Consider the following 17,204-nt stretch of genomic DNA (forward strand, 5'->3'; position numbering starts at 1 on the left):
AAAGCCTTTCAAATCTTTGTGAGAGAAATTAGCCAGAAGAGCTATTAAAGGTTCATCAGAATTCAAAACAGTGCTTTCTGGTGGTTTACCTAGGGTTTCTGAGTGTCCTTATATCAGACAGAAATTCAAACAGAACTAGTTATAATAATGTGCTAGGATTTACTGCAGATAAAGTGAACCATCAGGATAGAAGTTAGTCCTTTGGGTAGTTTAAAATCTCAGAGGTGGCATCTTTGATAGTATGTGGTGATTATATCTTAACAAAGGAATCGATGTCATGTCGATTAAAATTTCTATTCGTGTCTATCATTGATTCTTTAGTATTTTCTTTTTTAAAAAGGAGGAGTCTATTACTGAGGTTGAGAGATGGCTCAGCAGTTAAGAGCATTTGCTGCTACAGCAGAGGACCTGGTTTGTGTTTCTAGCACACACATGGCGTCTTACAATGGTCTGTAACTCCAGTTCCAGGGGATCCAATGCCCACTTCTGGCCATCATAGGCACCAAGCACATATGTGGTACACATAGGCAAAACACTGGTACACATTTAAAAAAAATGTGTATCATGTATTTCTTAGAAATATTTGTTTTTGCTTGACATTTAACCATGTTTTCAGAGAACTTGAAATGTTTGTTCTTTTGAGGATATAAAACAATTTGTTAGTTTCTTGTGTAAATGAATTTTGTGAACCTGATTTGAGAGAGTAGATGATAAAGATTGGTGTCCAGAAACTTAGAAATACACTTCATTTTCTGTAAGTAAAGTAATTCTCTGTTTGATTTATTTACCTAATAGATTTTATTCAGCTTTTAGTAACCATCAGTAAATGAAATTGTCAAACTTGAATCCTGAAATTTTTACACAAAACACCAGATTTAACCAGCATTTGAATATATGAGAATTTAGTTATCCAGTTATTGTTTTTAGTCATTGCGTTTCTCTGGTGTGGCTGTATTTAATGAATTTGATTCTGCACAATAAATGTCTGTCTTAGTTTAAACTGATAGTATAGGTAGAATAGTTTCTGCTTGGAGGCATGCTCCTGGAATCAGCCAAGCTCCTAGCCTTATTGGCACACAAACATTTTATGCCTTCACCTCTACAAAACAAGAGTATTCAACTATTCCCTGAATGCCAGAGGCTTGGAGTAAAAAGGAAGGAGAAAATGAATCTATAAATAGATGAACAAGACCTTGCCTGATTGGAGCATTATCCAATTAGACTGATAGAAGAACATGCAATTGTAACTCATTATTAGAGCTCAAACTGTAGTATCTGGAGTAGGGGTTCATACACATCAGAATATAAAGTCAGTAATGTAAACAATTACTGTGTTTGACTCATTCCTGTATGGCTAGCACTTAACAGACAGTATGTATAATATTTGAGATGTAGCTTAGTTGGTATGAGTGTCTGCCTAGCATGCATGAAGCTCTGGGTTTGATCCCCAGCACCACACACATACCTGTAATCTAATACTGAGGAGGTAAGAGCAGGAAGGTCAGAAATATAGGGTTATCTTTGGCCGTGTAGTGAATGAGACCACGATAAGTGAGTCTTTATAAGAGACAAATTTATAGTCATTGAATCCTGGAAGAATCAGTGACCATTTTACCTTGTCATATGAAAAGATCTGCCAAAGCTAATTAAAGCAGGACAACATGTTTCTTAGGGTTTCTGTTGCTGTGAAGAGACACCACGACCATGGCAACTCTTAAAAAGAAAAATATTTAATTGGGCAACTTACAGTTTCAGAGAATTAGTCCATTATCATCATGATGGGACATGGTGGCACGCAGGCAGACATGGTGCTGCAGAAGATTTGTGAATTCTACATCTTGGTCCACAGGCAACAGGAAGTGAACTGTGTCATTGGGCATAGCTTGAGTGTAGACCTCAAATCCCACCCCTACAGTGACACATTTCCTTTCCTCCAACATGGTCACACATCCTAATAGTGCTACTCCCTGTGGGCTTGTTTTCTTTCAGACCACAACATGCTTCTAGCCAAGTTTTATTTACAGGGATATAATAACTATATCCATGGTACTCACTCTTTGTCTTTGTAGGTTTTCTGGGATACTGTACCCTCTCTCTCTAGTTAGAAAGTGAGAGATTTTGAAAGGGCTATATTAGACACCAAAAGGCACAGGTTCAGTTGTTAGTATTTATTACTATTAGCTATGGGATTGTTGCAGTCTTTGTCTCATCTAACAGGTGGAGGGACTGATTTAAATGACCTTTAAAACCTCTTTTAGTTCTAACAGATGGTGGATTTTCTTTTTTTCACTTTTTTTAGATTTATATAATTGTGTGTGTGTGTGTGTGTGTGTGTGTGTGTGTGTGTGTGTATGTACATTCCAAATGCTTGCCTGCGGAGGCCAGAATCGGGCATCATATTCCCTGGAACTGGAGTCACAGATGATTGTGACCCCTGCTTTCAGTGCTGAGTTGAACCTGGGTCCTCTGGAAAAGCAGCCAGTGCTCTTACAACTGAATCACCTCTTCAGCTGTAAAATGTTGGTGGTTTTGTAAATTTCCAGCCTTAGTATGTTTGATATGGAGACCTTGAATAATAAATATGTGTTCCATAATTTTAGGTACTTTTTTTGAGAATTACATCTTAGTACATCTAGAGCCATATATACTGTTTCACACACACACACACACACACACACACACACACACACCTTTGAAAATACCATATATCTGTTTAGTTTTTGTTGTGACAAAGTCTTTAGTGTTAAATGTGATATGCTTGTTGAGTAATGGAGCTATTGATAACTGGAGACATGGGTTTCAAAATAAGGAGAGTAGGGATAGTCTTGAAGTTGCCCAGGTCATAGTTCAAAATGTAACTATGATATTACTTAGGAGAATAGCATGAGGCAACACACATTTAAGAGGTGATGGAAGACACGGAGCACTGCAAGGAAACAGAAAAGTAATAGAAACCAGAGAGCCTAGAATAGATGGTATCACTAATGTTGATTGTATGCTGGGGTTGAGGTACATGTGTATAGTTTGGTGTGCACATGTATGCACATACACGTGGAGGATGCTTTCCTCAATAGCTTTTCTGCCCACTCCTCTTCCCTCCCTCCCCCAAATACCAGGGTTTCACCCTAAACTAGCCTGGCTGGCCTGGAATTCTCTGTGTATACCAGGCTGGCCTTGAGCTCAGAGATCAGCTTGCTTCTCCATCCCATGTTCTCAGAATAAAGGCATGCATCTTGATAACTGGATCCACCTTGTGTTTTAAGACAGGGTCTCACTGAACCTGCAGCTCACTAACGGGATAGATATGTGGTCCTACTGTCTTTATCTCCTCAGTACTGGGATTACTGATATATATCATACCTGGCAGTTTTGATTTTCGATGGGCACTTGGCATCCAAACTTGGTTACATGTTTGCACAACAAACACTATGAGTCTCAGCCCCCTCATTAATAACCTTCAGAAAGGAACTTGGCTGATAGCACTTAGAAGCATCGCTCCAAGTGATGTTAGGATTCACTGCTAGCAAATGACCCATTGAGGGTATAGAGGATCTCTGAAAGACAGTTTGAGCTGTCAAGGCATGGCAATTCAGTATACAGAAATAAAATACGTCCCCAGAGTTTTAAAAGGGGCAATAACTAAGTGTAATGAAGAATGACTGTATCATAATACCCACACACGTTGGTCAGAAAGTGTTGGTGAATGGAAAGGAGTGAATTTAAAACCCTGATGTTGGAAGAAGGCCACTTGTTGGTTCCCACTGCTTAACCCCAAAATAATCACACAGAAACTATGTTAATTAAATCACTGCTTGGCCCATTAGCTTAGTTTTTTATTGGCTAACTCTTACATATTAATTTAACCCATTTCTATTTATCTGTATAGTGCCATGTGGCTGTGGCTTACCAGCTAAAGTTCCAGCATCTGCCTCCAGCAGGGCTGCATGGCTTCTCCTGACTCTGCCTCCTTTCTCCTAGCATTCCATTTAGTTTTTCCCAGCTATCTAAGTTCTGCCCTGCTATAGGTCCAAAGCAGTGTCTTTATTCACTAATGGTAATCATAGCATACAGAGGGAAATCCCACATCACCTCCCCTTTTCTGTTTAAATAAAAAGAAAGGTTTTAACTTTAACATAGTAAAATTGCATATAACAAGTATCAAGCAAAAATTACAGTTACAGTATTTATCTATTTTATCTTTTATCATAACTAAGGAAAACTATAACTATGAATTCTTCAAATCCATCAAAGACTCCAGAAAGATATACTATTACTTAAGTAAACAGGAAGTGCATTGTAAGCAACTTCCAAAACTCTAGAAATGACAGAGACATCTCACTGCCTGGACAGTCACCTGAAGTTCTTCTGTATTATTGGGGCATCCATCTTCAGTCTACAGGCCCATAGTATCCAGCAGATTTTTCCATGAAGCAGGAAATTTCAAAGACAGTTCCACCTATATTGGCAATTTGTCAGTCACTTTCTTCTGTGTCCTGCAGAATTTCTAGCAGACTCTTTGATGAAGCAGGAACCCCAAAGGATTGTCTTACCTTTAGGCAAGTTCGGCAGTCATTTCTCTGTGGGTCCTGCATATCCAGTTCATACAACATAGTATCAAGCAGTCCGGGCAAGAGCAGTTTCTTGCCCAAATGGCTAGCAAACTCCATAAGGAGCCTCTTTGATGCCCATCATCCTCTTGAAGTAGATTGGTGCTGCCAGGAGCATATGTGTCTCACTGTCATGAAAAGTCCCAAGTTCTTAGACATTTTAAATGCCATATTCTGTAGTCTTTGAAAAGTTTGAAGAATGCCTATCCATCTGAAATAAATCTGTACCTCTAGAAAATCTAACATGACTACAAGCTTGACTATTATAGATGATTATCTATTAACCTATATTTCTTAATTATACATTACACTTTTAAATGAACTGTACAACAATGCTTTCATAAAGAGCAGAAATATACATATAACAAAATTGACCTTGAATTTGTACAATAAACAAAATCTATACCAATGCAAATCTCTATAGTATATCCCCCTTTATATGTAAACAAACATTTATAAACAAAATTTGGAATATGGGCGTAGTTTTCTCCATACTTCTTCATGCTGTTTATTGGGTGAAGAAATTTTTTTGAGTGGTGTTCAAGGTGATCTTTCAGGGGGTCTTGGTCCATCAAACCACATTAATCTGGAAGTATTGCACAGGTTCTTATCCTCTTTGGAAACAAAAGAAGAACCTCTTTTCTAAACAACATCTCCTTAGACTCAAACTTTGAAGTCAAGAAACCTTTAAAACATATATGTTGGTTTAGTTTAGCAGCCCATACAATGAAATGTCTCTCTGTACTTAGCTCCTTCACAGTCAAAAAATTTAAAGAAAACACAGTAATTCACATAATCCAGACCCTTTGTGAATTTTCCATCTTTACATGGCTTATTTTTTCTTACTCTAATACATTTCAATATTTATTTTATTATCTTTACTCCTTTAATCTGTGACTGTCTGTACTCTGTCTATCTAAAGACTTTTTTATAAACCATTTATCCTATACTCTTTATCTTCTCTCTCCCAAGCCTATGCACATTTTTTAAACACTGTGTCTCATTTAGAGGTCTTTTATGTCTGAATCTGTCTTATTGTGCATCTGTGTTTCTTTACTGACCAGAAGTGCTTCTTAAAATGCTAAGTGCTTCTTAAAAACTTAAACTGCAGCATTACTAGGGTATATGATACTTTCTGCTTGTTCCACATAGTCCAGCATGGTGGAGCCGCTCACTGCATCTGAGAGCCATGCACACTGCCCCACTTCCAGGCACACAGCTGGTCTACATTGCCATCAAGCAAGCCACAGCATACTGCTCAAAATCCCATCCAAATGCTTGTTCTCCTGAAAGAGCCAGAGGTTGCGCTGGCAGCACAGCCCAGAAATCCAGCATTTCAAAATGGCATAGCTTTTTTTCTGCTACTGCTGAATCAGGAAAACCTCTCTTAAAGGAGCTGCAGCACACAACTAGCGGCTTCCCTACAACACCCTGAATCCCCAACTCTCCATTATTTTAGCTGTGTATAGTCATCTAATAAAGTAAGAAAAACGAGTAAACAAATTGTAATTAGAATGGCAGTTAATATATTGAATTTGGGTAAAAGTATGTAGACAAACAGTTTCAGCTTCCAGGGCTATTTCTTCACCTGTAAAATCACTCTGATTTTAAGTATCCCCTCTTGCAGCTCTGAGTTGATAGAATATCATTTGCCTTCAAATATTTACCTTTAAAAATTATGTGAAGTGGATGTATGTATATGTACTTCTAATACACATTGTTTAGAATATCATCATTAGTATACTGCTGTGGAATATTAGTTTAAGATGTATTACATTCTTTTATGCTGTGGAATGTTTGTTTAATGATGCACAGATGTGTTGCATTCTTTTATGTTGCATTTGTTTAACTCTGTAAAGCTGTGTTACTTTGCCTGCCTAAAGCACCTTATTGATCTAATAAAGAGCTGGACAGCCAATAGCTGGGCAGAAGGGAGAAATATGTAAGGCTGCTAGGCAGAGAGAATAAATAGGGGAAGAAAGAAGAGGGAGGAGCAAGAAAAGGAGAAGGAGAGAAGGATGCCAAGGGCCAGCCACTTAGCCATGAAGTAAGAAGGAAAAAAGATGTATAGAATAAAGAAAGGTTAAAAGCTCAGAGGCAAAACTTAGTTTAAGAGAGATGGATAATTTAATTTAGAAAAGCTGGCTAGAAACAAGCCATGGAATTCATAAGTAAAATTGAGTCTCCACGTATGTATTTGGGAGCAGGGTGGTGGGCCCCAAAAGAGTAAACAAACAAACAAAACAAAAAACCAGCTACAGTATACTAACAGTTTTCCCCCACACTGAGGCTCTCATCTTCATACTGTTTGCCTTCAGTCAATGGGGACATGTCTTAAAGCACATCTATCATCAGGAATGACTTTTCTTGCCATTTATTTGGTGAGGAATAGTTCTGAACCATAGTGAGCAATAAAGGAATGCAAAACTGTTGTGCTGGTTATTAAAATGAAAGCTTGGTAGAGACATCAGCCAGCCTTAAGCAATTCTGAAAAACGTCATGGAAAAATAAAGATTATTAGTTGATCACCCATCTTCTCACAGTTTAATATACTAAATCACATGTGTCAAAGTACTCATTTGGGTTGTGTGTGTGTGTGTGTGTGTGTGTGAGAGAGAGAGAGAGAGAGAGAGAGAGAGAGAGAGAGAGAGAGAGAGAGAGCGCAAATGCATTTATAGATGTCAGAGGACAATGTGTGGGGGAGTAAACTCTTACTTCCCACACAGGGTCTCTGTCTCTCCTGCTGTGCTGAGTGCTCCAGGCTTCTGGCCTGCCAGGTTCTTGGCAATTCTCCTGTGTCAGACTCCCATCTGTAGAAGTGCTGTGATTACAAATGTATAATTTGTGTGTGGATCAAATTCTGGTCACCAGGCTTGTGCTTTTATCCTCTCCTTGGCCCTGTGTTGATTGTTGTAAGGTACTTTTGTGTTCACAACTATCTTATCAACTTGTATTGTGTGTGCTCTCCATAGTACTAGATGCTGAATATTCATTAGTGAACCTGATGAGCTATCCTCTTGGGTCTTATCATTGGGTACTGAAGGTAGAATTAAACAAGGGACAGACCCTCAATTTCACCCAAGTAGAATGTTGAAAGTTCTAGCTGATTCTGGGCAGGCATCCCACATAAACCGAATATTTTATCACTGCCATAGCCACTCCCTCCTACTCCCATTTCTGCATCTCATTGCAACCCATAGTGTATGTAAAGATAGTGAAATTACAGTTAGGTAACTGGACCTCTAAAAGATATTAATAGCCTACATGGTGCATGAGGCTGGGAACAAAGGTTGAGAAGCCCTAATTTTTGGACAACAGTCAATCTGTATTTGTAGGCTAGTCCAAATTCTTTTGTACAAACCCACACTCTAATTACTTCACTTTTTGTTTATAGGTTCAGGGGCAAGTTCATCCTACCCTCGAGTCTAATGATGATGCTCTTCAGTATGTTGAAGAATTAATTTTGCAATTATTAAACATGCTTTGCCAAGCTCAGCCCCGGAGTGCTTCAGATGTGGAGGTATGACAAATAACACGTTTTGTCCTGTAGGCTGTATGTATTTCTAGCTTACATGTTTGTTGTAATGGCAGTGAAGGAGAAAAGCATTAGCTCTTCAGGTTGCTCATGGATGTCTTTAAACTTTGTTCTGGGGATGTGATAGCTTATATGTGAAACTTTTAAGATCTGACTTTTCAGTTTAAATGAACAACTTCTTGTTGCTACTAGAATCTTTCCTTTTTTTGTTGAGACAAAGCCTTTTTCTATAGTTAGTCCTGGCTGCCCAGGAACTCGCTATGTAAACCAGAATGGCCTTGAACTCACAGAGATGTCCATACTTTTAAGAGTAGAACATGTGCAAAGTTTTCATCCCAAAAACATTTCCTTTAAATTTCAGAAAGTTAAAGGATTGATAATAAAGTATCTGAAAATACCTCAGGGAGAATAGTAGGAAAGATTGGGATCAGAGAAAGATGAACTTATAACTGCACTGGTAACAGTTACAAAGCAAATGTGAGTATGCGCTGAAAGACAGAGCTGAAGGCTCCCAAGGTGTGGATTTAAAGAATTATGGTGCCAAACATTGCTGTTCTGCAAACCTCTAATACCAGCACTTGAGGTGAAGGCAAGATTGGATCAGGTTTTCAAATCAACTTTAACTGTATAGGGAGTTCAAGGTCAGCCTGGGCTATGTGAGACCTTCTCAAAAGCAAAGCAAAAGAGTCCAGGAGAATGTTCTAGTTATTGTTATCCTTAACTCCTACAAGTCACAGGACTTTAGATGAGTGTGGAAGATTGCTGTTTCAAAGAAGCAGCTAATGGAACTGTCTAGGAACATTGAGGATTAGAGGTGTATCTTATTGGTTAGGATACATGAAGCCTCAAATTCCATCTCCAGGGTTGATCCCACCCCCCAAAAAAAGAAAGGGAAAAAAAAACAGGTTTGAAATGTAGAAAAGATCATGTACTGTGCAATTCTCATTTTTTAACTCATTTACAGTAGGTTCTTTGTGGTGGTTTTGTTTTGTTGTTGTTTTTGAGACAGGATCACGTGTAGCCCAGTTTGGCGTTAAATTCAACTTGCTGTATAGTCAAGAACATTCTTAATCTTTCTGCCTCCACTCCCATTTGCTGGGATTTCAAGAGTTCCCTGTTAGGCCTGGCTGATTTCTTCCCATTTCTATTTAGTTTTAAAGACAGATTATTTTTTATTCATAATTCCTCTTAAATACATATTTCTGTTGTTTCACAGGGATCTTGAGTAGCACTGCTTGCCTGATGATATCACATCAACAATCTCAGTTGGGTTTTCTATTTGATCCTTGCTTGTGCTTCCATGGTTTCGCAGAATCCAGACTTAATGTCTAGTGTATTAGAAAGGACTTACAAATGTCACCTTGCTTATTTTTCTGATGTTGGTATATTCTAGGAATCTGATGACATTACAAACACAAATCAGATCTTTCCATCATGTTTATATAACTATGCTTGTCTCATTTCATCTTTAATCTATAAACTAGGAACAGAAAACCATATGAAATTCTAATGTGTAGGCTTTAGGGCTGGAAATACTTTTGTGTAAGAATATGTAAGAATATGGCAATAAGAAATGTCAATCACTTATGTAATAAGCTTTATCATTTCTTTTTCAAACATTTGTTTTTATTATATTAAACTGTATATATGTGTGCACATCTGTGTGTAGGTATGTACACAGTGCAGGTACTGACAGAGACCAAAGGAGTTGGATCCCTGTCTTAGGGTTTTTACTGCTATGATGAAACACCATGACCAGAAAGCAAGTTGGAGAGGAAAGGGTTTATTTGGCTTGCTCTTCTGCTCTGTAGTCTATCATGGAAAGAAGCCAGGGCAGGAACTCAAACAAAGCAGAAACCTGGAGGCAGGAGCACTGGTATGGAGGGAGCTGCTTACTGGCTGCCCAGCCTGCTTTCTTATAGAATCCCGGGCCACCAGCCTAGGGATGGCTCTACCCACAATGGGCTGGGCCCTCCTCCATCAGTCACTAATTAAGAAAATGCCTACCGGCCTGCCTACAGCCCAATCTTATGGAGACATTTTTCTCACTTGAGGTTCCCTTCTCTCTGGTGACTCTACTTTGTGTCAAGTTGACATAAAACAATTCAGCACAATCCCCCTGAATCTGGGGTTACAGGCAATTGTGAGCTATGTGATGGCAGAGCTAGAAATCAGACTCAGGTCTCCTGGAAGAGACCTAGCTCTTAACCACTGAAATTTTATAATTTCAAAGTGCTAGTTTAAAATTTGTATATCCTTAGAACAATCCTATGGGGTATTTTTCTCTTTGCTTATGTGTTTGAAAATTGACCATCAGAAGAGAATAGATACAAATGAAGATTTAAGGAAAAAAAAATCCCTCAAAAACAAACAAACAAGCAAGCAAAAACAATTCGGGGGACTGGAGAGATGGTTTTCCAGGCTGTAAGATCACTTGGTACATTGATCATCGAGAAGGAAACAGAAAAGATGAGTGTGCTTCATAAAACAAGGGCCAGGTTTATTCAGGAGCCCTGTTTCAGTTTCTGTATATGGGCATCCTATAAACTATTGAAAATGCATCATTTAACTTTGTGTGTATAGACACGCCACATTTGCATGAAGGGAACAACTTTCAGGAGTTTCTTTCCCATCAGTTCCGGGGATCAGGTTCAGGCCGTGAGGCTGCCAGTGCCCTGACCTGTGGAGCTGTCTCGCCAGCTTGGAGATTTTACTGCACTGTTTGTTTGCTTGTTTATTTGTTTTTTAAGTTCACATACAAAGTGGTAGATGAAAAACATTTTTTTAATTAATGTGTGTGCGCGTGTGTGAATGTATGTGTGCATGGGTGGTTGGGATAGGGAGAGGAGAGGGTTTGCTAGTGCACGCATGCATGTAGTGTGTATGAAAGCTGAAAGACAGCTATGGAGTCTGTTCTTCCACTGTGGGTTTCTGAGCTCAGGGACTGACTTCACGTCATCAGACTAGTGCACCAAGTGAGTTCTGCCAGGCTGTGAGGGTTTTCTATGGCATTTTCATGCATATGTCATTTATACTTTGTTGTTGTCACCCTCTCCCATTCCGTCCCTCCTGTCCCCTTTTTGCTGATTCCCCGTCCCCTCCCCCAATAATTATCTCTTCGACTGTTGTTATTCTAGTTTGAGGTTTCGAAGTGCTAGGAATCCCATGGCTGGTGAAGAGCTGCAGCCTCATGACAGAACTCTTACCCAGGAGGCAGGAGGCCCTGGAGTCCCAAGCACAGTGCCTGAGTGACTAGAGGAGGGGAGAGCTAGGGGGAGCAAGGGGTGCTTTGTGTTTTGGATGTTATTTTGTTATCCTTTCCCCTTTCACTTCCTGCCACCCCTCCTCGCCTCTTGCTCTGCCACCATTTTGGACCTTTGTATTACCTTTATCACATAAGGATAGCAGGCAGGGTTCCAACTAGGCAGTTGAAGAGCTTTGCTACTTTTACTTTTTAACTACAAGAATTCTTTTACTTCTGATTAAACTACGTCTAATGTAATTAAAATACACAGTTTTAAAGACTGGCACCTGAACAGTCTTGAACATAGATGAAGAGAGGATTTAGATAACTGTGTGCAAACCTGCTCCTAGGATGTCCTAAATGTACTGTGTACCTCCCTCACACCTAGCTCTACAGTGTCCATGCATGTACTTACTGATAAAACTTCCATTCAGGTTTGTATTGGGCAATGTTCAATTTCATCTAGTTGTTTCATATACGTCTAGTTGAATAGTGAGACTTTGTGAAAGGCTTTATAATACTGACCTCTACTGGCTATAACCAAGGTGTACCGCAAATGGGTTTTAAACACTGGAAGAGGGAGCACTTTTTGCTAATAGTAAATTACCTTAAAATAGGGGGTTAGCTATTATGACAGGCCATTCTTTAACTTTCAATCATATCATATTTTAACCGTATAAGTTCTAGATGATAGATTTGAAGTAGTTTGCTAAAAAATGGAACCGTGCTTTGCTGTTACTGATACAAAACACTTAGCTTCGTGACTTGTAGACAGTTTTGATAGAAATATTCTCACATGGGGGTTGAAGAAAGAAACATCTCTGAGGTTTTAATTGAAAATGCTACTGGAATTTATGATTGGGATTAAAGTAAAAATACAAGTACATAAGAATTTATTGAGCTTGCGATGATGGTATATGCCATTAATCCCAGCAGCTGGAGGGGCAGAGACAGGCGTTTTCTGAGAGGTTGAGGTCAGCCTCGTCTATAGAGTGAGTTCCAGGACAGCCAGAACTATACAGAGAAACCCTGTCTTGCAACCCTCCGCCCTCCCCTGGGGGCCAAAAGTATTGGAGTTGTATTTGCTAAATTAGTTTAAGTCTCCTTCCTTGAAACTGTAAGAGTGATGTTTAAAGTGGCAGACAGTCCTGCCATCAGTGTCAGTGAAGGTGGAATTCAGGGTGTGATTTCCCGGGTAATTAAAGTGTGTCCAGTCCCTTAATTAAGAAACTAATACATTGACAACCACAGGATTTCTAAAATTATGTTTACAATATAAGTTATGTGAAAAGCTCAGCTTTGTGAATTTTTAAAAGAAAAATTTTTAAGTGACGAACTTTGTTTCATTTGTTTGTTGTTTAGTTATTGTTTTCCTGTTTTTTTTTAAGGAACGTGTTCAAAAAAGTTTCCCTCATCCAATTGATAAATGGGCAATAGCTGATGCCCAATCAGCTATTGAAAAGAGGAAGAGAAGAAACCCTTTATCTCTGCCAGCAGAAAGAATTCATCATTTGTTAAGGGTAAGCTGAAATCCTGCTGTCTTGCCTTTGAAAGGCAAACTAATTGAATAAGAAAATCGTTATAAGTTTTCTAGGAATTCATGTTGTGGAATGGGTACTGTGATAATGAATATAGATCGGGCAACGTGGTTTAATGTAATCTCAGAACAATAGTAATAAATAAAGTTAAATTGTGGATTTTGTTTACCTCAGAGGTTGCTAGAAAATAGAATTTGTAAAATTTCTTGTCTTTGCTGCTTAGACCTAAGTGTCCCATAAAGCTTTTCAGATCTGTTAGCATTCTGTGTAGACGCTGCAGTGAAACTACAGCAGGCACCTGTTGTCATGGACAGAAATCCCAAATATTACTTACATGAGCTGGTCCTACTTAGATTTAAGTTAATCACTTTAACCTTCCCAGAACTGACAGACAAGTGCCAAGAATCCTAATAATGCTAGTTTTGTTTCTTACAGTGACAAATTCACAAACACACACACCCCTTAGTACAATATTTAAAACCTTAGTAAAAGTTGTTCTGGTTTTTTTTCCCTTTGAAACAGGGTCTTACTTTATTACTCAGGTTGGCCTTGACCTAGGATTTGTAATTCTCCTGCTTCTGCCTCCCAAGTGCTGGGATTAAAGACGTGCATTGTTATACCCAACTGAATTTTTTTTTTCTCCTCTTGTTTAGAATTCATCTTTCTTTAGGAAATTTAGTTCCACAAAAGAACATACTCTCTATTAAGTTCAATAATAGGACTATTTAATGTGTTCAGTAGCATATAGCTTTTTTTTTTCCATAGAAAGCCAACAGTGTGCCATAAGGCTCCTTGGGGAGCCCAGGTTTCTTGGGAAACTGTTGAGGTATAAGAGTAATAGCTATTCCTGGGTGCCAAATATTATAGACACTCTTGTTTGGTAAGAAAAAGATTCTGTGTAGCTTCTTGTGTGCACTCCTACTTGATAACGGAGACCGTTTGCTCCTGACTCCAAACCTAGACTTTCCTGCTTAGAATAGCATTACCTATCTAGTAACGTGCACTGCTGAAGTAGTGTACATGACGAGGTACAATTCTGCTTCCTTTTCTTAGCTTTTTAAAAGTGTGTACGTGTGTATTCTACATATAGGTATGTATCTTTATTTCTCATGTAGCTTTGGAGCCTATCCTGGAACTAGCTCTTATAGACCAGTCTGGCCTCGAACTCACAGAGATCTGCCTGCCTCTGCCTCCCAAGTGCTGGGATTTAAAGCATGTGCCACCACCGCCCGGCCAAGTCATGTACTTTTATTTTTTAGTCAGTATATTAAGTTTACTGTATATGATGTTTAAACATACTTTCTTTTTAATTTTTCAGGAGGTCTTGGGTTATAAAATTGACCACCAGGTTTCTGTTTACATAGTAGCAGTATTAGAATATATTTCTGCAGATATTTTAAAGTTGGTGGGGAATTATGTAAGAAATATACGACATTATGAAATCACAAAACAAGACATTAAAGTGGCAATGTGTGCTGATAAGGTAAGAGCTCTATGTGTTTTATTCATAAATTTTACTTATGATTTATCAGATGCTAATGTCCTCTTCAGAAAGAATTGGACACTGCATTATGTGTTGGGAGGATTTTCAGCAATCTAATAGCATGCATCCAGGTTGTTACTGTGTAGGAATAAGGTAGAAATGTGTGATACCTGAATGCCTTCGCAGGGAAGAAAACATTTCTGATGGCATTCTGTTTGCGCTCCCTTCGTGCTCGGCCCATCTCGTTACCCAGTCTACTTCTGTCTTAGTGTTTGTTCTTATAGAGCAATCCAGAATGAAATAAGTGACCTGGTCTGAGGAATTACAAGTGTTTTCATATTTTTAAATGCATAAGTACTTGGTTTTTATGATTAAAATTTTGAAGCTGAAATACAAAATGTTTGCTACTTTGTTTTAAATATGTATGTGTGCATACTTTCATGAGTTTATGTATACAGTGTATATGCAGGGACTCAGAGAAGCCAAAACAGGGCGTCAAATCCCCTGAACCTGAAATTATAGTCAGTTCTGAAATGCCTGACATGGCTGCTGGAAACTGAAAATACAATCCTTCTGCTTGCTGCTTCTTAATGAATCATATAAATAAAATATTTTTATGTATCTATTATGTGCTCACACAGAAATGAGATATAGAGAAACATGTTAAAAGGGGCTGGGATGTAGTCTGATTGGTAGAGTGCTTGCCTAGAGTGTATACTGCCCTGGGTTCGATTCCAGTACTGCAGAAACAGCACATAGTGTACAAACTTGTCATCTCAGCACTCGGATGTGGAGGCAGTACTGAAAGATCAGAACTGATCAGAACTGATGCTACCTTGGCTGCGTAGTGAGCTTATGACTAGCTTCAGTTATATGAGACTATGTCTCTAAGGCTTAAAAATATTAAACAAAACAAAACAAGGTTCCAAAGGTACTGAAAGGTGACTTATATGGTAGCCTAAGGTAAAATATATTGTAGTGACTTAAGTACTTATGTAGTCCACAGGAATGGGAAGGATGAGTTTCAACAAGAGTAATAATTGTAAACTTTTTGAATAATTTTTTTAAATGTATATGGGTATTTTACCTGCGTGTATGTCTGTCACCATGCTCATGCCTAGTCTCCAAGGAGGCCAGAAAAGGGCATCAGATCTCTGGATCTGGAATAGAGCCCAGGTCCTCTGGAAAGAGCATCAATTGCTCTTAACCACTGAGCCATCTCTTCTCTCCAGCTCATTTCAAAGAATCCTTAGGGAGAGTTTGTCCTCCAATTTCCACACACAGACACACACACACACACACACACACACACACACACACACACACACATTATGTGTATGCTCTCATGAATGGAAAACTATTCTAGGGCATTTATCTTCAATTAGACTATGATAATTATTTTACACTTTTGTTTTATATCTCTCACTACATAGGTATTGATGGATATGTTTCATCAAGATGTAGAAGACATAAATATTTTATCTTTAACTGATGAAGAGCCTTCCACCTCAGGAGAACAAACTTACTATGATTTGGTAAAAGCATTCATGGCAGAAATCCGACAATATATAAGAGAATTAAATCTAATTATAAAAGTTTTTCGAGAACCCTTTGTCTCTAATTCTAAATTGTTTTCATCTTATGTAAGTATATTTTATGCTATTTTTGCATGTGTTGTTAAATTTCACTTCAAATTTGAACTTACATAATTCGTAACTTCTAATTTAACAATTTTTTTAAGTTGTGGAACTTAAATTCATGGTCACAAATAAAGTACTATAGCAGTTTCAATAGATTAAACATCAGAAATTAAAAGACAAAATCTAAAATAGACTAATTACATAAGTGAAAATGAATTCACATAATAATCCATTTATTTCAAGGAATAAAACTTTGTTAGGTAGAAGATATTTTTGATTCAATTGACTCATTTGAGTCATTTAACTGATCCTTATCAACAGCAGCTGTATTGTTGGACACCATATTTAGATGAGCAAGAAATAGCTCTTGTCTCTAAACAGTCAAGGCAAAACTGTAGACAAAAAATGCACTCCAGTGTGATGAGCATCACAGCAGCCCTGTAACAGGGGTACAGTCTCAGGACAGTGTCCATGCTAATCTAACCGAGAATGGCCACAGAGCCTGGTGCTCCCCAGGAGTGGGCTCTGGAGTGCAAGGTACAGCAATAAAGGGACAGGAGCAGATGTACAGCCCAGTGGCCAAGCACTTGTCTGATATGTGTATGAGACTCTTGTGTTCAGTTCCCACCACTACAAAAATTAAATAAAGAATTAGATTCTATAAGTTTATAAATATGCTAGACACTATTTATTGAATTAGTTTAAATGTATGAAGTACATGACATTTAAGTTTGTTTCATTAAATTTACTTTTAAAAAAAGAGTAAAGGAGAGACAATATCTTAGACAAAATCAACAAACAAAACTTGCTGAATGGTGTTCAATATCATTAATTATCAGAAAAATACAAATCAAGCATAGTGAGATATTTCCACATATGTATTGGACTTTTTTTTTTTTTTTAAGCATCAGATACTGAGAAGAATGTGGAGTGACTACTTAGGGGTTTGTAAATTTTCCATGTTACCCTATGAAAGGTGAACATAGGATGATTATGATGTACCCTTAGAGTGAACAGCTACTCTCCAGGCATAAGGAATGAAGTATTTATGCATACACCCCAATAACTGAATCTCAAGAACATGAGCAGAGAAGCTGGACACATATGACAGGTTCTGGAAAAGATAATTGTCTAGTAATGGAAAGGAGAACACTCAT

The 17,204-nt window shown here is 38.2% G+C and overlaps 1 protein-coding gene across 4 annotated transcripts in view; it reads left to right on the forward strand.

Moving 5' to 3' along the window:
* The window catches only part of Sos1 (SOS Ras/Rac guanine nucleotide exchange factor 1), an 85,042-nt gene that overhangs the window by 17,115 nt on the left and 50,723 nt on the right, over positions 1 to 17,204 (forward strand). For all 4 annotated transcript variants that reach the window (XM_087907320.1, XM_087907322.1, XM_087907321.1 and 1 more), the window contains exons 2-5: positions 8,002 to 8,127; positions 12,775 to 12,906; positions 14,243 to 14,407; positions 15,841 to 16,050. In XM_087907320.1, the coding sequence (XP_087763446.1) occupies positions 8,002 to 8,127; positions 12,775 to 12,906; positions 14,243 to 14,407; positions 15,841 to 16,050 (633 nt within the window). The remainder of the gene's footprint in view (positions 1 to 8,001; positions 8,128 to 12,774; positions 12,907 to 14,242; positions 14,408 to 15,840; positions 16,051 to 17,204) is intronic.

Source organism: Myodes glareolus, chromosome 6 (assembly GCF_982192425.1).
Source record: "Myodes glareolus chromosome 6, mMyoGla1.1, whole genome shotgun sequence".
In the NCBI taxonomy this organism is placed as follows: Eukaryota; Metazoa; Chordata; class Mammalia; order Rodentia; family Cricetidae; genus Myodes; species Myodes glareolus.